The sequence below is a fragment of the Odontesthes bonariensis genome, chromosome 4 (assembly GCF_027942865.1).
Source record: "Odontesthes bonariensis isolate fOdoBon6 chromosome 4, fOdoBon6.hap1, whole genome shotgun sequence".
NCBI lineage: Eukaryota > Metazoa > Chordata > Actinopteri > Atheriniformes > Atherinopsidae > Odontesthes > Odontesthes bonariensis.
The window spans coordinates 3,985,589-4,008,411 of record NC_134509.1 but is presented as its reverse complement, the minus strand read 5'-3'; the positions used below and the strand labels follow the sequence as shown (position 1 = coordinate 4,008,411).

Below are 22,823 nucleotides of genomic sequence, written 5' to 3'. Positions count from 1 at the left end.
AGCTCCCGGGCCGCTCCAGCAAAGTTACATAGCGCAGTTTTTCCAACTCAGACCCCCGAAGGGCATAGGAGACAGGCCCATCGTAATATTAAAACTCATTCTAGCCGCACAATTTTTTTCAAGCTGTTATTTTAAGGTAGAAATGTTACATAGTATTGCTTTAATCATGTGACATTCTTGGTGAAAGAGTACAAGGAAACTCTTTAACATGAAGACTGCCAATGTAAAAAACTAGACATTTATACAAGTCTAACTGGGTGCACAGCAGATTAAACTTCAACCTTTGGAATTTATAATAAAATCTAAACTTGGGGAAGACATATTTAATGCATTTTTCTGTCTTTAAAGTGTGAATATCTCTCTTCTAAATATAGAATAGACAGGTTTTTTTTTCGTTTTTGTTTTTTCAAAAACCACCCGTGTTTTCTGCGGTTTGTCACCTCTGTCCATAGCCGTCGGCTCGGCCCTCACAAGCAGACAGGCGGTCAGATTCTGGGCTGTTTACCCGACGGTATCGCAAAGACCGACCCTGACCGTTCGGTGACTCGGGGGCTCCGCCTCGAATTGGCGATACTGGACATGCCCCCCGACCCACCTCCTCTTCCTGAGCCCCCTGAAGAAGGACAATAAGAGAGGAGTCATTTAAACACTCTGGAAGTTTCATTTAGTTAAATTAAATTAGTTCATAGAGTTGAAACTTTAGATGGAACAATTTTCACAGCTACTATATTTGCATACAGATACACAAATTGAATCAACAAAGGGCTTCATTCACATTTTGAAACAAATATAAACTGTATAGATATTGATGATCAAATGTATCACTTTAGTGGAGAATATGCTCAATTCATAATAAAAAGAAGTACTTCTATGTAATACCTCCTTTACAGAAGAGAAAAATTAGAGAACATTTTGGAATTTTAAGAGAAAAACTAGCTGCCTCACCCATGTAACACTCACTGACAGAATGCAGCTAGTTTGTTTATGTACTTAGCAGACACTTTTATCCAAAGCGACTTACAATTGAAAAAAAAATATATAACATTACAGCCAACATCAAAGATAACAATAAGCTACATGGAAACCACTAGTCAGACTCTGTCAGAGGTGACAGGGGTGATAGTGCAGAGATAGAGTGCAGACGTAGAGGGACGTACAGAAAGATAAAGTGCAGTAGAGGGGGTAGGGAAGTACAGGCTAAGTGCTGGGATAGGAGATGCTCTCTGAAGAGCTGAGTCTGCAGGAGTTTCTTGAAGAAATTCAGGGACGCCCCTGTTCTGGTAGCGCTCGGTAGGTCATTCCACCACCGTGGAACGACACATGAACAGAGTCTGGATGGTCTAAAGCGTGGCGTAAGCACCGCTAGACGACAATCCTGTGACGACAGGAGTGACCGAGTTGTGACATAAGCCTTTGCAAGAGCATTCAAGTAGATGGGAGCCGTTCCATTAAGGACTCTGTAGGCTAACATCAGTAGCCCCTTTCACACTGAGGAATAACCCGCGTTTAAATCGCGAATTTAGCGTGTCCGCTGTTCCTTTCACACTGACGACCCGGGCTGGCGTGTCAACTCGACTCGCCATTCGACCCGCGTTGGACCCTAGTCTTTTTGCCGAGCAGAGTTTGGTGTGAAAGCAATTGACGCGGGTCGGACGAGGGCGTGGCGTGACGTGAGGAGTTTAAAAGACAGAATGGACAGCTGATTCAGAACAACAGCGACAGGTGAGGACAAGTTTCAGTCTGTTTTACATCGAGTTCGAGACATTTTTGAAGATGGCCAACTGGGGAGACAAGGAGGTCCGCAAGCTCCTCAGCCTCCGAGCAGAGGACGTTATTTACCGCCACATGTCTGGGACGGTGAAAGATGGACCTCTGCTGGAAGGGCTGGCGAGAAAGATGGGAGAGCGCGGTTTCCCACGCAGCAAGACGCAGCTGACCAACAAACTAAAAGCCATGAGGAAAAAGTTCCATGCGGTTAATGACCACATGCAGGAGTGGCAGAGGCGATTGGACTGGCCATATTTTGACATGTGCCATGCCATCTGGGGAGGAAGCCACTCTGTATTTAACCCTACCTCCGACGCATGGCTTGTGCCTACGTCATTGTACACGCCCAGCATTTGATGTGTTTCGTGTGACACTCTGCCAGTAGGCAACGCCCCCTGAACTCGGCTTCAGGCGACACGGGTCACCCTGACACGCCAAGCGTTCACATTGCTCAACGCGGGTCGAAGTTGCAATTTGGACCCGCTAAGGTAGCGGGTCTCAGTGTGAAAGGGGCTAGTGACTTGAATTAGATGCGGGCGGTTAAGGGTAGCCAGTGGAGCTCAGTGAACAGAGGGGTGACATGAGCTCTTTTAGGCTGACCGAAAACCAGACGCGCCGTGGGTGGCGTGTTGGGTTAGCTACGGCCTGATCTTTCTTATGTTTAGCAATGCGAAGCGGCACGATCGAGCAACAGAGGTAACGAGATCTTTAAAGGTTAGTTGGTCATCAATCATGACACCCAAGCGTCATTCTAGCTACCTTTGATGGAGCAAGAGATAGGGATTGAGTTTGGATGCAGGTGCTGTGGTGTATGGTTGGTTTGGCTGGAAAGACGAGCAGTTCGGTTTTAGAGAGGTTCAGTTGGAGGTGGTGGGCTTTCATCCATTTTGACATGTCAGAGACACAGTTTGAGATTAGTGCTGAGACCGTGTGGTCGTCAGGTGGGAATGACAGATAGAGCTATAATGGTTAAATTTGATCACTAAAGGTTAAAGCTATGGTAGGTAATCCTAGAGAGCTAGCAAGAGAGCTAGCAAGATTCGAAAGTGTCCACTCCTCTAAGCTCCACCCCCCCCTCCCCATTCCGTCAGTGCTTCATCCAAAGCCGGTGGAACCGCATGCGCACATGGAGCAGGGAGCCGGCAGAGGGGGGCGTAGGCAGAGAGCAGAGGCATCTGATTGGTTTTTTGTAGGCGATCAGCTTTTTCTCAGTCCTGCAGCTGCCACAGAGGTCTGATTATTTTCGTCCCTTTTTCTAAATACATCTTGTATAGATATCTCTCAGGATAGACGGACCATTTCACCCAGTATTACAAAATGTGTTTCTGAACAGGATTACCTACCATGTCTTTAAATTTGTGGTCTTAGCAAACCATTTTCTAACCACTCTTGAATAAAATAGCACCACATTAAAAGTTATAGTTGTTCGATGTTCAGTTCAGACCTTGTTAAGGCTGATCCTGAGTCTGTTACGGTTGAAGTCCGTGTCCTCCCAGGGCTCTCCCGGCTCTCCAGCATGCTGAACAACCGTCTCACCGGTTGGTCGGCTAGGTGGGGGCGGAGGAGCATTCTCCTGATCGCTTAGATGTTCGTCCTGCAGAACGTCATCTGTATTTTCCCTCTGTTGGTCTCCGGGAATTGGCGTCACAACGGCACTGCAGACACAAAATAATTCTCATACAGAAGGTATTTCAGAAACAATACAGAAAAAAAATATATATAATATAATAATCTATCTTATTTTGGTGTTCTGGCTTGTTTTATCACAAAGTGTTTACAGTCTGAAAGATTTGGCAAACCAAAGACACGAAAACCCACAAATATGTCAAAAAGGAATAAGATTTGAATAAACTCCACACGTGATTCCAGGGGTGGAGCAGGGATTTTAAATATGGAGGTGTTCCAGGGGGGGCACATGAGCGCCACATCAAGCCCATAGACACGACGCTGAAGTTGGCATCTGATTCGCGAATTAAATGGATGGGCATAAAGGGCCATTTCACTGCATTTTTTTGCATTTTGATCGCCCTAAACTAGGTCCTGTATGGAAACTACAATAGTTAGACTGCTCAAATCTGGATGGAATTATTCTAAAGAGGCTGTAGATTCATTAAAACCTTGTTTGGGATTTGTGAAACCTTTTTCTGATTTGTACAAATGCAGAACAGGCCCATTTTACTGCATTTTTTTTTGCATTTTGATCACCCTAAACTAGATCCTGTATGGAAACTACAATAGTTACACTGCTCAAATCTGGATAGAATTATTCTAAAGAGGGTACAGGGTCTTTAAAACACATTTTATGATTTGTTAAAACTTTATTTGGTCATTGAAAATTCAAAAAGGTGAAATCGTCTTGCTGTAAAAGTGGGGGTGTCGAAACACCCCCAACCCCCACGGGTGTGACGCCCATGCGTGATTCTTTTCTCTTGCTCAGTTTAAATTCTTACCCCACAATGGCCGCAGTGGGTCGGGTATTGTGCTGAGGTTGGGTGGAGGCACTGGTTGACAATGTGACATCACCTCCTCCCTTCTCCCAATCAAAAGGCTCATTCTCAGTGATGACTCGCTCCTTCATGCTGTTCTCAAACACTGACATCAGCAGCTGGACAAAAAAAACAAGATGGAGTCATGAATCCAGATTACAGTGCTGATATTGGTGCTGAAGCAGGGACCATTGTTCTGACTCTTGCTTGTTTACCTGGTAATCTGGTTTGGTATAGTAGTCCAGGGCCAGAACATGGTCCAGGAAGATATGAAACTCTGAAGGCATGTGTTTGAGCAGCAACCGATGGTCGTAACGCTCTTTAATCTGACCAACTTGTTCCTGGAAAAAAAAAAAAAAAAAAAATCAGAAACCCCATCGAAAATCAACTTCAGATGAAGAAGATTAAAGAAGATTACTAGGCAGTCCACATCTCATGATATAGAATTGACTGTGCTAAAAGGCTGATATTCAGTTTTTAAGTTGATAGTTGTTCCAGTTTCTGCACTTATAAGTCTACATGTCAGCTATCTGAGCACAGGGTGGACAGCAAGTTTATAAGTAGGGATGGGAATTGATAAGATTTTTACGATTCCAACTCCATTTTCGATTCTGCTTAACGATTCGGTTCTTTGTCGGTTCCCTTACCGATTCTCATTTGGAGAAAAAGGACAACAAACTGCTTGATTAGCATCAACTTTGTTTAGTTTAGAAGTAACACGAGTCATGACCTTACAAACCCAACAACGGTGAGGTCCACATTGGTCTATCCTGGCCTGGGTAATTTAACTCTTCCTGCTCTGGTGAAAGGAGAAGCTGGAGGGAGAGGTGAACTGGGGGTAGTACCACCAGCCTCTGGCTCTGAGCCAGTCAGGCTCTGTCTCTCATGATTTCATCTAAATGTAATGCCTGAGAAGGAATTCATTTAACCTTAACCGTTACTAACAGCAGGTTTTACAATGAGGCAAATGGCGCTAACATGATAGGCAGTGTTTGTTAGTTAGTAAGTGAATGCAGTGTTAGCCGAGGACATGCTAACGTTGCTAACGTTGCTGGGTTCAGATTCACCAACGTTAGTCCGGAGCGGATCGAAAACGCGACATTCATTCATAGTTATTGCATGTTGGTAGTATTTCCTCCCTTTTATGAAATATTCACTTTGCAAGTTGCCCTGTTGTCGTCTTTTTTAGGGATGTGTAACCAAACTTTCGAGCGTTTGTACCACTTGGGCGCCATGTTTACTGTTGGCTGCTGGCTGCACTGGACTCGCCACGCAACGTTGCGTGGTGACGTCATTTGCGCCCACTGGAATCGATAAGGGAATCGTTTGCAAAATCGCCAAACGATTCCAAGGAATTGGAACACAGAGAACCGGTTCACGATTCCCATCCCTATTTATAAGAGCAAAGATGCCTGAAATTCTGATGGAAACACTGACTGAACAAGACTGTCAGTACGATTAAATGCAAAGTTGAGTCGAGACATGATCACAGGTTGACGAGGCCATTTAATTAGACCACCGTCCTTATCCCAGTATACAAACAGTGGTGCTGAATCGAGTTATTGACACAAGGATGTCCGATGCCACTGCATTGTGGACTGAATGAGAAAAAGTTCAAGACTATTGGAGATCATATATTTAGGTATAGCCAAATTTCTGCACAGACATGGTCTTTAAGTGATTTGAAGAGTGATTTTGTAAGAAGACACTGCAGTTATAAAATCAAGATTTTATTAGAGTAGAGCGACAGTCTGGATATGCTTTATGTGACCTTTATGTGATCGTCCTAATGGGTTATTTTTTTGTCACAATTTCTGACGTGTTTAGCCTTCTGTCAAATCAAATAGAAAAATATGTGAATGAAAACAGCTTTATTGGGAATTCGGTTTTAATGAGTATTTTTTTTTGCCTCTTGTCCCATTGTGTCTATGTTTTACTCATTAGTACACCCCCACTGTTGTTTCTGACAATTTTGTGACAACTGCTTTAGTTTTATTATAGTCACCGTTTCAGAAACGGAAAGATCACTCAAACACTTTAACATGATGTTTTGGAGCTCCACATTTTAAAGCAAACAACTGATGTTATTGCAAAAATAATTACATTTCTTTCACATCACATCACATTTCCTCAATATATAAAACTGCTATTGATATTTCTTTGACTAAAAGGACTACCCTGTAGACACAAACAAGATATTGGGAACTCTCCTTCGTGAACAACTGAATGAGCTTCCGTTTGCAATTAATGTCTGACCTGACTTTTAGTTGTGATTTACAAAAAACGCAGTACAGCATAGCAGCACATAGCAGTCTTAAACTTCATTAATTTTTTCTTTTTGAATCTACTTCTGATTCTTTCTTTTTTTTTAACACTATATCTGATCTATCTTTTGACTCAGTGAAGTCTCAAAGACTTTGAACATACATCATTAAACATCTAAATTAAACATTTAAACATCTGATGGTTTGAAATGATCAGGTAGATTTCAGTTCGTACAGTATAGGGTATCATCCATCCATCTATCCATTTTCTATACACGCTTAATCCTATTCAGGGTCACAGGGGGGCTGCCATCGTGTAAAAGGTTGGACACATATAGGGTATCAATTCTTGCTAACTTGATCAAAATGTCTCCAATGAAAATCTCCCTCTTTTTATTTTTTTCTCATCTCATCTCATCACTTTTAGGCTGTTGGAGGACCAAACAAACCAAATTCTTGTATTGTTGTTTTAGTTGTGCAGGAGAAACCATCTGACCTTATCTTTGATCTTCCGCCACGGTAGTTGTCCAGCAGCAAACTCAACCAACATGTAAAACAATGACCAAAGGTCATCATGGCGACCCATTTCCTGGAAGAGCACAAGAAAAGCCTCTCTCAGTTATCAATCTAAATGTTGGTTTTAAAGCATTGTATATTTGACTGTTGCAGACAATTATGACCACATTAAGTACAAATTTGAACAGATTTTGAACAGATTTACATGCTCTGTGATTTTTACATGTTCAATTTATCAAAATAAACAGTTGTTGAGGGTTATTGCCATGTGGGCCTTTAAATGATTTCAAAAGAAGACTACGAGATATCGCCTTTTACAAAGCACCAGTCAAACCTTAACAACAAAACCCCATGTGGAATGTTTCATGTAATAATGTAAACAAGTTGACAGTCTATCATTCATTCCATTTTGCTGAACTGTCTCATTACGTTTTTTGTTTTTTTTTAAATCAAAATAGCAGCTGAACTCATTAGCCATCAAAGAGAGCAAACAGCACTGACCTTGTTTTTGTGAGCGTTAACTGAAGCGTAGCGGACCGTTCCTCTGAAACCAGCAACAGTTCTTGGCTGAACACACGACAGAGCAAAGTTAGTCAGCACTCACATTCACACGCTTCAAGATCACAACTCACCACTGCATCTTGTACTTCTACATTATGTACAAGTGCAACAATTGTATCTTGGGGCTGAGATTTTCTTGCATCAGAATTTCTAAATATCTATTTAATCAGAATTTTATTGATTTCCTCAAAAATGATTGTGCTCCAACCATGACCCACCCTCATCAGTTTGCTGCATTTTCATTGCAACTTAGTTCAAAACATGGAATGGTGGTCATACAGACATTAATTACAACTCAGCTTAAAAAAATACTCTAATTAATGTGGCTTATTCCAGTATGAAAATGCCATAAGTGTTAGGCAACACTGATTTAAATGACTGACAGACAAATTGACAGCACATAAAGCAACTGGGACAATCAGTATTTCAATTTAAATGTGCAAGTTTATACAGCAGTAATCCTCTTCCCTACAAGTCATATGCCTATCAGACTACATCTTTTACAGTGTCATTGCTCCATTTTGTTTACATCCTGCAGAGGCCTGCGCTTCTATTTTCTGGCAAACTAAAATCAAGCACCCAACAGTCTGGAAGCTATTGTCAGTTCATATTTGTGTGGTGAACAGGAATATAAGACATACTCAACACGTTTTGGAATGTTTTTCCTGTCAATCTGATTTTGTTCACTCCAACAGCCAGTGAGAAAATATTTCAAGTCATCCTCAGTGTTTTTTTTTGTTGTTTTTAAATGATGTGGGTGATGAAAAATCACCTTGGAATACAAAGAAACGACCAGATAAAAATTAGGGCTGTCAAAATGAAAGCGTTAATAACAAATTAACAAAAATTTCTCTAATGCCACTATTTTTTTTGGACACAAGATTAAAGTTCTATAAATGTCCGTAGTTTGACAAATCAGGAAGGGATTGGGCCTAATCTTGTGGATAGCTAGCTAAATTAGATAAAGAAAAGGGTATTTTGAATGGCAAGTTTATCTTCAAAATCCTGCTAGATAGTTCTCTCGACAGGACCAAAGTTATCTGCCGTTTCTGTCAATGTGAATTGAGTTATCGCCGCAGTACGTTGAGTCTTAAATATCACTTGCGAGCAAAACACACAGCTGATGCAGAGATCTCCACTCCCTCTCACCAAAGGCAGACCTTGGTTGCCAGGTTAGACACAGTTACAACGTGGGAAATTATTTTCTTAAAGTGTGGATGTTACACATTGGAAATAATGTTACATTCAGGTCAAAATGCCCTTCTGTTGTTGCTTTTTAGATGAGGATGTTCTGGACAGTGTGTATCAGAACATTATGTTTTGGGTTTTTAATGTAAATATAAAAAGCATTTGCATAAAGAATGCATATTTGTCTGCCATCAAGTTGATAAGAGTTTTAAAAAAAAAACTATTTAAGGTGCATTTAGAACATATTAAAATATATATCAAAGCTTGTGATTAATCACAAGTTAAATATGGACAATCTATGGATTAATCGCGATTAAATATTTCAATCGATTGACAGCCCTAATATACATTTTATATATATATATATATAAAAATATAAAAAATGTATATTAGGGCTGTATATATATATGAACAGTTGAATGTAAAGAAGAAAAAGGTTGGGCAACATTGCTTTTTTTTAACAAAAGTTAAAACATTTGTTTCCTATTTTTGTCTCCTAGAAATAAACAAACTGGTTCAGGTAAATAGAAAACCATTGGTTCGAACGTTTGTTTGCCCATTACAATAAAAAAGAAAAAACTTTGTGTTATGTGTGATATTAAGTCATTGTCACCGTATGTTCTTTTTAAATGTTCATTTCATTCAACTTTAATTTTCATGGTCAGCTGGCTGTGATCCCTCTAAAGGCTACAGAAACCACTCACATCCCTGGGTATTCATGGAGGTGATGGAGAAACGGGTGGCATGCACGTCAAAATCATAAGTCCAAAGGAACTGTAAGAAAAACAAAAACAACACTGAAACATAAAGAGATTGAAATAAAACATGTTCAAAATATGAAAAAAGAAAAACCAAACAAATGAAGGCAAAATGTAGAAATGTCACGGAACATAAATAAGGGGGTGAATGGCTGGTGTTTAATATGGACTGAATATTTTACAAATTGTCACCTAAATATGTAATGAAAACATAAAAGTGCTGCTTTAATCCAGCCAAGACACTTTTACATTTCATGGTTTTTGATAAATTGGCATCAATTTGAAATCTATTTGAAATCTATTAAAAAAAAAACAAAAAAAAAATTAACATTTATTTATTTTGCTGATATTGAATTTCATTAATTCGTTAATTTTCTTAGTTATAAATTTAATTTAGTCCTTAAATAGCCAGGGAAAAATAAAAAATAAAAAGTTAATTTCAGAGAACTCAAATCGATTTCCATATTGTGCTTACTGCCAAGTTCAAAAATATACTTTTAAAAGTTCATTTACAAAGCAATAAATATAATTTTTCGTCAAATTTGCTTTAAAATTTGAATTATTTGATCACTTAATTAACTGACAATCCTGATTCTATTGTAACCATGATTATGTTAAAGGTTTGAGGCATACTTTAGAAATGCCATCTCTGTTCATGGTTAACGGTTCTGAAAATAAGAATTGTTTGAGTTAATCTTATCCAAATCGCACACATAATTAGTCAGAGGAGCGATTTATTCCATCCAGATGATTTGTTCATCAGCACATCTTTTCAAATCAACTACAGGCCCACAGCAGGGGGAGCTGATCCAGTAACAGGTGGAGAGGTTATGTCTGGAAATACTCTGTTTGCTTTGTAGTGTGCCACATTTAATGCCTATTATTTCAGTTTAAGAATTTATGAACTGCCAATTCATAGTGAATAAAACTTCCCCAGTGAAGCGTCAAAAGTTCTGTCTACCAGAAACACTGTTTAATGTATCTTGGATCAGGTTGAATTATCCCCAACTCTGTTCTGGTTGGATCTATCAAGGCCACCTGCGATCCACTATCTGCTTTTTGAGTTTTAAGAATGTACGCATGCTGGGTAGATTTTCCCTTTCAGATCTACGATGGTTAAAAAATCCTTTATTGGGTGTACTTTTTTAATTTTAGAGGTGGCTTCCTCGTTTTCAAACTTAGCTATTGTGCTGCTATTTCTCACAACTCTGCCCTTAGGTTAAAAAAGTTACTGCTTGTGTGCAGATATGCACTGCTCCATCTTAAATCTGCACCCAGATTCATTGTTGTGCGTACAAATGTTTGCGCTCCAGTCTCTGCCCTTCTTCGTACACTCTGGCTTGGATTTTCATTGTTTGGATTGTTGTGAGAGCGTCCTGCAAAAAATCCCCCGCCCAACAGAATGCTAGTTACGAAACTGACCAATGAAATCATCACCACTTCCTTGTGGCTCAGCAGATCACGAGCCAGCATGAATATATCCCAAATCAAGTAAGAAGCATGTTTTATTGAGCCCAAGAAGAGGGGCTCAAATGAATGGACTTAACATTTGTACACAGAACAGTGAATCTTTCTTTTTCCTGTCCTTGTACTTGTTACATTGTTCGTCCTGTTTGTAGTCTGTAGGTTGTGCTACAAGCAAGAAAAGAAAAAGAAGACCCGTGTGATGATAAAACAGAACTGTGTCACAGTGTAACTATCCAGAAGATGACTCGGCTTTAAAATGTGATTAACTGGATTCATACTGGGTTGTATCTTTGCCCTTAAAGGGATAGTTCGCCTCTTTTGACATGAAGCTGTATGACATCCCATGACAGCCTGTTTCACGGTGTAGACCAGGGCTGTTCAATTACAAGTTCAGTTGGGCCAGATTTTAAAACCGAGACCTTAAGCTGGGCCGGACATTTTCAGCGGTCAGTAAGGAGGAGGTGATGACAAATTTCAAACCAACACAAATATAATGAAATAACATGTGATGTTTATTCATCATTTCCCCTCTTTGTATTTTTGTAAAACACATTTCAAAACTTTTAAATGAACCGAGGTAGTCGCAGTACTGTGACTCCTGAAATAACCCGGGCATTAAAAACAAAAAGTGCACATCAATGGGGATGAAATGGTTTTCCCTTTTGAAATGAAATAAACATATCTGACATAAGAACATCAAAAAGTGCATTAAAACCTTCTCTAAATAAATCGAACCTGAGTTTACAGTGATGCTATTTTTAACTTTAAAATACCAAAAAGAATATTTTGGTCACAAAATATCGTCTCCCCTTTTTAAATGAAATCAAAGTAACATTCTGGTCGTATTTCTGTCCGTAGCACATCACAAGATGCGTTTAAGTGAATAAAAAAGAACCGTGTGGAGTTGGTGGTAAAATAAAACGGCGTCTATCCGCCCAGGCGGGGTTAAAACGACGGTTTCATAGAGAGAGACAAACTTTTTCAGTTGGAGTTGAGCTGCTAACTTGGTTCTTTCAGTAACTTTCAGAACAACGCGCTGCCTTGTGGGTTGGTTGTGTGTTGCTAGGTTACGTGGAGTGTTGCATTTTTCTCAGCTTTTTTGCCTGAACCACAAGTTGGGCCACTCGGGTGTTGCTTCTGGGCCGCATGTGGCCCACGGGCCGCTATTTGAACAGCCCTGGTGTAGACTGTGCAGACCGAAGTGCAGACCGAGCAGCAAACACCGTAACAGGCGCGGCTGTCGGCAGCAGGCAGTGATACGAAGGGAGAGAAAATAGGGCCAAGAGATTGTGAGGTCTGACTTTTTCCTGGAGAACGATTTTGTGATACAAATGTATTACTATACATCCAATGTAAACTATGCAGAGCGAGCAGTCCCCTGCTTCCGAGCAGCAAACACCGTAACAGGCGCGGCTGTCGCTAGGTGGCTGCTTGACACATTGATATCAGGGGAGGCAAAAATAGCGCCAAGCGATGCGAGGTCTGACTTTTTCATGCAAAACGATTTTGTGATGCAAATGTATTACTCTTTTGAACGCATATTGTTTTGAGAAGCAAAACGCTTTATTTTTTAAGCCCCAGCCAACTAGCCGGACTACCTTCATCAACACCAAAACGAGGCTGGAACTCTGCTCACAGGACGCAGCAGGGGGTAAGAAGATGTTCAGAAATGATGTTGCTGATATGGGATGTCATACAGCTTCATGTAAAAAGAGGCGAACTATCCCTTTAAGTCATTAAAGTTGATAAACATGCATCCTTGTTGCTGCAACACGTGTAGTCAATAGACAGATGTACGAAGATCTTCCTGCTGAAGATGGGAGGAGTGCATGTATGATCAGAGCTGATGAGAGATGATGGAGAGATGAAACAGAGGAAGGACAGGAAGAGAAGAGCGAACAGGATGAACAGAGAGGGGGAGGGGTGGAACAAGAGATAGACAACCCTCACAGATCACTGGACTGAAGCTGACTCAGCTGTAGAACCAGAGGGCGAGTGGGAGACAAGACATGATGGGTGGAGGGAAGGGGGCCGAGAGAGAGAGACTAAGAGCTTTAGGACTCCTGCCCAGTGACGCATGTTAAAGCATCAAATATTCATCTTACTGTGGCAACAGAAGAAACACAACACTGCAGGAGAGGAGGGAGGCAGAGAGAAAGCACGACAAGAGGAGAGGCAGATACGAGGGGAAATGACGGAAGAGGAGAGGAGAGCAGAAAGTGGATGAGGATGGGGAGAGGAGGAAATAAAAAAATGAAAAAGGAGGGTGAGAAGCGGAGGAGAAGTGGAGGCGGGTGTAAAGTAAATGGAAGCTGCTCACGTACTCACTGATCTAAAAATAGCTCAGAGTTCAGTCTGATAGAGAGAGGCAGAAAATGAATGAGAGAGGTGCAATAGAAAAGAGACTAACAGCAGCAGCTTAGTTTGATGAGCAGAAAACTACAAAAATCCAGCAGAACTCATGGTTTACCGACACATAACATATGGATGTATGCCCTAACAATAAAAGCCTCGCACATTTACACCAGTAAAACTAAGCAGAATTGATCAAGAGTTTTGAGCTTCTAATGTACGGCTTCCGTCAAGTTCTATAAAATGCGATCAGGAAGACTTGTTATTGAGTTATTGATCACGGTGAATTCCTGAGAAACCGGACATCAGGCAACTAACAGACACACGACACAATGTGATAATGTGCTGCAGTGCAGCAAACACACCCATTTGTCATCCTGTGGGTCCCCCCCCCCCCCCCATTAGTGCTTAAAGAAAACTCAACAACATAACACAGCAGAGAAAAACTGAGAAAAATAATTAGAATGGAAGTATCCAGATATCTCACAAAATATTTTATTGGTTTTAACTTAAAAGTCACAATGACAGATACCATTCAATGTTTGATTTAATCCCACAATCCTGAATGTCTTGTAAATAATCCCTCATCGAGATCAGTGCATCTAAATACCCAATTATATACAAAATACTATTTTACTTTACTAGACTAGATTTTTGTTTCTATTCAATTGTTTTATTCTCTGTTGTCAATATTATCATTAACTTTGAAAAGCAATCCATGTAAATGAAAAGCTGTGTCTAATACTGATAAGATATTTAATTAGACTTGATGAAGCTTACAATGCCAAAACTACAAGTAGCACAAAGTTTTATGAATTTCATTATTTATGTACTTTTAAATACATAATTTAAACCTAATAGTTTTTAAAAAATTGTTTTCCCGATGTAAATGATATGTTTTTCTGGTGCCGTCTGGTTTCTGTGTAACTGACTAACAGTTTCTTACCGGTCGGACCTCTCCAGTGGTGTTGGTGTACTGCCGTGCCAGACCAAAGTCCAGCATGTAACACTTTCTGTACGTGGAGGGAAGCCGACCCATCGCAAAGTTTGACTGAAAGAACCGAGCACAAAGACTTGTCAGGTCCCAACACAGAGTGCAACTTATATTTCACTAAACATCACAGGAATCTGCAAGCACAATGCTTTACTGAAAGCTAAACTACCCAACATCATATATGAGCAGAGATCAAGTTGCTGGGGCCGTAAAATTGCAAAATATTTAATGGTTCCAACTTCTATATTTAACAATTTAAAAAGAGGTGACATTGTCCTTCAAGTTTAAACATTCTGATTAAAGAGTCTAAATAAAAAGTCAAATAAAACTGTTATTTTGGCTCTTCATATTATAACAAAAGAGTTAACATTGAGTCTTCTTTCTGCATAGCATTCTCCTCTCACATACTGAGTGTTACAGACTCCACTGACACGCAGAAATAATTTAACACTGGAAATAAAAATAAAAGAAATCAGATAATTAAAAGACATTAAAGGTGAGGAAGCTTTGCCTGTGGCTGTAAATAAAATCGTTACCACATTTATGATTGTCATTTTCTCTTTGTTTGTGGCCTGAAAATCACAATGAAAAGTGAATTAACTTAATTATAAAAAAAGAACACTACTTCTTTATTCTATCGATTACTTCACAGCTGTGTCCTCAGCTCTCTTTCTGCACTGCAGTCACTGATGATCTACTCCTTCTACCCTGTGACATTTCTAAGTCAAACATTTAACAAATATATGTAGATCCAAAGTATTTATTAGTATAAGAACTCCTCATAAATAGATTGTTAACAGGATTTTTACTGCGATTCTTTTAGCACTTTATTAACCGTTAGCCCTGTTCCTGACTGAAGAGAACCCGATGAGCCTCATGAACTGACCGTGCGGAGGCAGAGCAGACAGTCTGCAGGTTTTTCATTTCAATCTGACCTTCCTGATCCTTCACACTAATCAGCGTCTGCCCTCCAGCTCTTGTTCCTGCTCCTCTTGTTACTATGCAAATCTATTCAGCACAATGCTCCAAAATCCTCTTCTGTTCTCACTGTGATCAGCTGTGAAACAAGATGCTTACATCACAGTCTTAAGTTGTGAAAAAAATTCAACTTGACTGGAAACCAGGCAAAAAATGCTGAAGTGTCTGAATTTAAACATCACATTTAGTTTTAAAAATATATATATTTTTCTGTTTGAATACAATACAATTCAGTTCAACTCAATTAAATTCTATATTTTAGTTACTGACTTCACATCATATCAGAATATTTCCATATTCTCTTAATATTTGCACTTTGAACTGCCTGGTGCACGAATTGTGCTGTACAGATAAAATTGCCTTGCCTTGAATCTAAGAACAAATTTCATCATCAGAAAAAAATATTTTTAAAAATAACCTTTTTTAATCAGTAAAAACAAATACTGTTAAATGTTACTGTTAGACGCTGAATATTTTCCACAATCCCATCCTTGCTAGATCAATAAATAGTTGCTTGACAGTCCAACTGCGGTTTTTCAAGTCATCGCTTGCATCCAGACTACTTTTATCTACCAAGTTGTAACAATTAGACCTCAGGCAATAATGTTTATTTGCATTTGTTGACACATCTTTGTCATAATAAGAAAACTATGTCCACATACCAAATGTTCAAACATGATCAAATGTCAGTGAGATCCTTAAAGTTTAATCCCTCCTTAACAACTCTCCAATAAGAAACAAAAACTACAGAGGAGAAACACATGACAGCAGGACCTTTAAAAATTTTTTTTAAAAAGTTCTTTGTCATCATACCGGTTTTATATCACGGTGCAGGAAACCCACAGAGTGGATGGCTTCGATGGACTCTAAGATCTGCTTGCCAAGTCGCAGGGTGGTGCTCATGGTGAAGGTTCCTCTGGGTTGACTCCTCCGCAGGTCAGCCAGGTTACGGCCCTGCGACCCCACAGAGAGAACAACATAAGGAATGCCACCAGAATCTTAATTTTCATATAACTGTTGTAAAGTTGGCATTAGCCGACAAATTTGCAAGTTTAGTGACATCAGTGGCTGCAAAGCAAAATGCTTCTGGTTTCATTTGGGTACATCTAAAACAAAGCAGAACATTGAAACATGTGGCATATGTTTGGATTCTGGTAAACTCTATGTTGTTCTGCAAAAAAGTCCTATCGTATAAAACCTGCCACCGGTGATTTCAATGCCTGTGACTAGTTAGGCCCTCCAGAAAAACGCGATTTTGCGATCGCTGATTTTATTGCAAAATCAGCAAAATACCGCTGATTATGCGGGGGTCAATATTTTTCAAAAAACCCGCATATTCACCGCAATAATCACATTTTCCGCGCAAAATATGCGAAATATGCAGGACTCGCTTGATTTCACAATATCCGCACTTTTCTGCATAAAGTTGGGAAGAGAAAAAAATGTCTAAATGAACCAAATTAACTGTGATGTAATTTATATCCGACTCGCGGCTTGCGACGTCATTGCCATCGACACACACAAGGAAAACAGCACCGTAGTGTGAAGAGAAAATTAACGAGAGACAAAATGAAAAAAGCTAATCGATCTCACCTACCGACGCACATTACTGCCTCTTTTTCATTCAGTAGCAGCACATTTTGCAACTTTGCATAATTCACAACTTTTTGCATAATTCGCAAGTTTCCGCAACTTCTCGCAATTTCACGGCATAAAATCATTAAAAAACCCCGCATATTCAATCGCAAAATCCAGGATTTTAGCCCGCGTTTTTCTGGAGGATCTAACTAGTTGGCCCAAGCAAATGGGAGAAATGTCTTAAAAACAGAAGGGAGGCCCAGAGCATTTTGCCATACGGCTGAAACATGACCTCTTAGAGACATCTGTTTTTCAGACAAACATGATATCAAATGAAATGCAGATCACTAAAACCTATCAAAGGATGATTCAGGTTTATAACAACCTGGTATTTTTTGCACGTAAGTGGCACTCTCTCCACTTTGACAGTAGAGATTTGAGGAAATGAGGACAAAACAGTTTGATTCTGACATCGTTGTAATGACTGCGTCACATTAACAACACAGCAGCTATTTGTCTATAATAAATGGAAGTTCACCTAACTACCGGCCATTTTTCAACTCTAATCATTCCCGAGAAGACGAAGCACGATTTTGTGGTTTACACTTGAGATAAAATGAATAATGTGTTGCATTTTTACAAAGACACAATTAAACTGCTGTTATTCCCTTGAGTCCTTACCATCTCAGTGCCAAAACTTCATTAGAGGCAAACATTTCTTTATTACAAAAAAAGAGGCAAACATTTTTTTACAATGTTGAATTGTAAAGAAAGAAAAAGCATTTGATATGTCTCCTTCCACACCTCAGTGTTGTTGTTCATCATGATAAAAGGCTTTTGTCTGTCTGTAGCCACCCACATTCTGACTCACCTGAAGCTGCATGACCACATAGTTGAATTTGTCATTTCTCCCGCAGCCTATAAACTTGCAAACATGATTTTTGCCTAAAAAAGAAGGAATAAAGGTTATTTCAAACTTTCATAATGTAGACATAATCCTACAAGATGCACTATATCTACATTAAATATCTAAAACCTATCTTTTTTAATGTTTAAAATAAATCCATTGATTAAAACTTGTTGGGCATTTTCTTTTATGTGTTAAAAACGATCGTGTCATCAGTGAATAACAGTATTCGCTCAACAGCAAGCAAAAGACAGCCACAGAAACTCGTCACTGAACTTTGTGGAGCATGAAGCAGCAAAAGAGTCCGATTATTTTCTTAGAGACATGGGTTGAGATCACAAAGAGAGCTAAAAGACAATACATACTGGATAATATTTAACAAAATACAAAATGGTGATCTTAGCATGATGGCTTGATTCTGAATTTAACATAAAACATTTTCATAAATGCAGATACAGAAGCAGCTGAAATTGTAGAAAGAGGAACGTTCAGGCTACTTTCCTCCCTTACTTCTGGATTACAGGGATGTCATAAACATGTGGGTCCCATATTCTGTCTTCAGTGGCATAAATGTGTCTCTTTGGATGACCGTATACCTGGTAATTTGTTACCATGCAGACTTGTCCTCTACATTCACTCATTGTTTATATGCACTTCTTTCTGTAGAAGCTGATCTACTGAAACGTTGTCCAAGCAGACTTTACTAAGAGCACGTTTGTTACTCAGCATAAACGGCCACTCAGAAACTTCCCGGTCCATTCCGACTGATGTAGGAAAATGTTAGAGTTTAATTGGTTATATAAAACCAAAAATCACAACTCTGAGCAACTTTGAGACTTTGGTCAATAGCCTCACTGCTTTTTTAGTGATGTTGTGTCTTACAACATCTCTTTTAGGGCTGCAATGATTAGTCCATTCATCAATAATTCAGTTCACAGGAAAAATGCAACAATTTATGCAGGACTTTTTTGTCACCTCACCACTTTTATAGTTATACTTTATAATACAATGGAACACACAACTAAATAAAAAATATAGCTAAGGAATTTACTGGCCAAACACAATGTTATACATTGTGGTACATTAAAAACCTTTCAGTACAGAAATAAAAAGACCTTTGATGATATCACCTTGAGCTGTACAAAATTGTGAGAGCCATTTTGTTTTAGCCATTTTCAAATGTTCTAATAAAATAAATAAACTCACAGTGAAAGCATTTGCTGACATCACTATCATAGCTGAAAATGAGAAGGTATACTCAGCCAACCTTCAATGTATGAATGAAGATGAAATGGTTTTATCTACTTATTTACTTTTAAAAAACAAAGGGTGTTTACTGTCTTGCACATTTTTTCAGTTTTGTTGAAATTAATTGTGAATCGCAACATTTTGAGTCCAAGACAAATAAAGTATATCTAAGAAAAAATAGAACAAAAGGTGTGAATGTGTCCTCTCAAGTCAATCAATCAATCAATCAATCAATATACTGTATACATAAGCATATTTTGGATTGAAATGATTGTACAGGTATAAGTGCAATAATGAGAACTTTCATGGTTTTATGACAGTTTCTCAAAATGCCCAGATTGTATATATATTTATGCTGTTAATGTCAATTTCAGAAATAAATTTGTCCCCGGGCATTAATCAAAATATTAAGTATTAATATTTTAAAATCTTAAAATCTTAAGTTTCATGAATCTCTGCGAGGCTATGTTGAAACAAAATGAAATGCTTATGTTATCATAATGTTGTGGCAGGTCATGATTTATTTGAACAATTAGACTGATTGGATCGAAATGGAAGAAACAGAAGTGCAAAATATTAAAAAGCCACTGGTTTTCAAATGGTTACTCATAATAAATCTGCACATCTGCTCGCATCATTAACAGAATATTTAATAACAGGATATTTGCTGAAAGCAGCAAGAGAAACACTTTTGAGTCCGAGCAGGTGGAGGAATGACTGTTGGACCGTGAACAGTTGATCAGGAAGTTGCTGTTTGTCAACAGCTGCAAACTCTGTTTTGAATAAGCTGAAGTTGCTCCAAACATTGCCCAGCCAACTAATCATGTGCAAACCTGACATACAGTGCACACATGTGACACAATCACTGCTTTAATTCAGTAGTGACATAATGCTGTTATACCTCATTCGTTAATGTTCATCTTAGCATTAAATTCAATGTATGAAGAGTTGGATATTTGTTTTTACCCAGCTGTAATAAACAAGTTAAACAATCAAAATCATATCACAAAATGTATATTTGCATTAAAAAGGACTTACCTCAGCAAGACCAATTGGTAAAAAAAGACAATCAAAAACTTACTTTTATTTGGTGATTGTACAAATTCTCCTAACACGTACTACATAGCAGCCACAACTAAAAGTTACAGTAAACTAACTCCACAGATTGTGAAACAGTGTTTCTAGTGGTAAGATCTAAATGCTAAAGCTGACAGGCCGTGTTTAAATGTGTGACAGTGTCTCACCCTGCAGCTTCTTAAGTACTGCCACCTCCATCTTTAGCACCTGCTTGGGCTGCTGGGCCGACTCCACCTTGAGCGCAACATTCTCCCTCGTCAGTAGGTCCAAGGCCTCATAGATCTCCCCAAACCCACCCCCGCCAATCTTCTTCAGCTAGGACACAGCACAAAGAGAATAAGAGATGACTCTGCATTTTCTCAGAGTTACATGACCCTAAACAAAGTATAACACCAACATCAAACAGAACCTGTAAATGTATGTTTTCATCTCGTTTCATCTGGTTTTCTTAAATGAAAGCAATCAGTTGGTGTTGTAATAACAAAAAAATCTTATCATATAAAGAGCATATGTACAGCTATTCCATCATGAATAATCATGAATTTTGTTCGTGTTTCAGTTATTCTCTTTTTTTCCTTCACCCACATGAAAAAAAAATATGTATAAATAAAAAATGAAGATGAAAAACAACCCACAATGTAACAGGACAGCTTTTTTTTTTCCACCTCTTCTACTCTTCTATCATATCATTATGATCTCTTTCTTTTATATTTGGTTTGTCTTTCAGTTCGTGATGTGTTGGATTTCACTGGTTCAGTAAAAACAGTAGAATGATCAGTTACGTGCAAAAAGCCTGCAGGTTGCACACTGCAACCTGACCGGCTAAGACAGGAGCTGCATTATGTAACTTATTATTTCAGGAACCAAATGGAAGTCCCACAACCACAGTACTGAATTTTATATGTAATAGCTCTGTAACCATGTTTAAACTTGATGCAACATCTGAGTACTAAGACAATTGTCCTAATACCCCCCCCCTTTTGGCTGAATAAAATCAAAACAATGTTAATCTTTTTGCCTCCATGTCTTCTGTCAGAGGAGTGGAAAAAAAAAAATCCCCAAAATACACACATTGATGTTCATTTTTACACATATCGTCACGGTCAATTGTGCAAATATATGCATATTCATTAGATAGAGCATCATTTGCATATACAACCATATTCTGTCACAAATTTGGGTAAAACGTTTCGTCAGAAATGTAAAAAACTGTTAAAAGTTTCATTGCAAATCACTATCTGCCCCTACAACATCCACATGGCTTAAAGACCTCATGATGTTTCTAAGTCTCGAAAAAATTAAATACAATATAAGAGGGGCTCCTGAGAAATTTGAGTTAAGCTGGAACTCGGCACTAGAATACATAAATAACTTAAAAACACTTGAAGATCCTTAAGCATTGATAGAGCATAATCTGACCCTATATCTTACTCCCTAACCAACTTTTCTACTGTTTTTGTTTGTGTTTTATTTTTGGTGCTGCTGTCTCATATGTGCCCAGTTAGAGGATGTCTATATGTTTTTTCCCCCTCTTGATTGTATGTTGGTAGTGTAAAGGACATATGTATATGCATCTCTGAAAGTAGCTTATTTAACCAAATTGTTACATACACGTTTTATTGTATGTAGTGAGGAGGGCAGGGGAGGTTGGGGGGATTGAAAGGGTTTGTTTGAAAGAAAAAAAAGAAAATTGAAGCTTTCAATGTTAATTGTAATTTTTATATGTGAAATCAATAAACATATCTTAAAAAAAAAAAAAAAGTTTCATTGCAATCCGTGTTGGTTAAAATATTTACCATATTCATCTGTAGTGTTTCAACCGTAAAGTAACTGAATAAAATAATAAAGAATAATAACCCCCAACAAACAAAAATATACATTCATACAATGTGCACATTGAACGGATGGAAGGCGAGGTTTCCTGACTCACCACTTTCCATCGGTCTTTGACCATGCAGTTTGGCGGCAGGATGTCGGCCTGCTCGGACGTCCCGTTCATGTTGGCGTTGTCCTGGAGGCCGGGGACTAGGCACTGCATCTGCCAGCCAGACAGAACACGAGCAGCTCCCAGCTTAAAAGAGCCATTTATCTGTGAGGCGGGGGAAGGAGGTGAGGTGGGGAAGCAAGAGAGGAAGGACAGAAAAGCAAAACAGAGCAGTTCATCATCTTGATACTGGGAGACTGCAAGTCTAACCACAGCCCTGAGCTGGGCAGTCACAGAAGTCCGATATAATAACAGGCATTGGAAATGGCTGACTGCCATTAAAAGCCATTCTTCAGCTACGGGATGGTAGGAGGGGGGGCAGTTGCAGTTGGCGTTAAGGTGGGGGGAAGGGTGTGTGATGGCATTTGCAGTAACTGGAGCAAATATCATATTTGCAGAGGAAGCAGCTGGACGCTCTGCCAGCATCCTGACTGCAGCTGCAGGTTTAATGCTGCGACAGCCGACAGCCATCAACATGGGCACATCCCAATATGATCCCACCCAGGTCTAAATGAATTAACATACAGCCTAAAATTCTCAGGAATATGCAGTATAGTACTTCTTCACTTTCTTCCTGAGAGTTAGATGTTAGAAATTCCATCTCACGCCGATTAACTTAAACATAAAGCCTGGAAACAGGAAATACAGCTAGCCTGGATCAATCTGAAAAAAAAAAGTGTCTAACTACATACACACAC

General features: G+C 39.0%; 1 protein-coding gene across 2 annotated transcripts in view; it reads right to left on the bottom strand.

The window, feature by feature from the left end:
• ttbk1a (tau tubulin kinase 1a) overlaps positions 1-22,823 on the bottom strand; it is a 65,725-nt gene that overhangs the window by 24,813 nt on the left and 18,089 nt on the right. For both annotated transcript variants that reach the window (XM_075462542.1, XM_075462541.1), the window contains exons 2-12: positions 22,072-22,230; positions 20,309-20,456; positions 17,781-17,854; positions 16,145-16,285; positions 14,306-14,410; positions 7,535-7,600; positions 7,014-7,106; positions 4,469-4,594; positions 4,218-4,372; positions 3,212-3,422; positions 441-613 (exon numbers count right to left, since the gene is read on the bottom strand). In XM_075462542.1, the coding sequence (XP_075318657.1) occupies positions 441-613; positions 3,212-3,422; positions 4,218-4,372; positions 4,469-4,594; positions 7,014-7,106; positions 7,535-7,600; positions 14,306-14,410; positions 16,145-16,285; positions 17,781-17,854; positions 20,309-20,456; positions 22,072-22,179 (1,400 nt within the window). In that variant the 5' untranslated portion in view covers positions 22,180-22,230. The remainder of the gene's footprint in view (positions 1-440; positions 614-3,211; positions 3,423-4,217; positions 4,373-4,468; positions 4,595-7,013; positions 7,107-7,534; positions 7,601-14,305; positions 14,411-16,144; positions 16,286-17,780; positions 17,855-20,308; positions 20,457-22,071; positions 22,231-22,823) is intronic.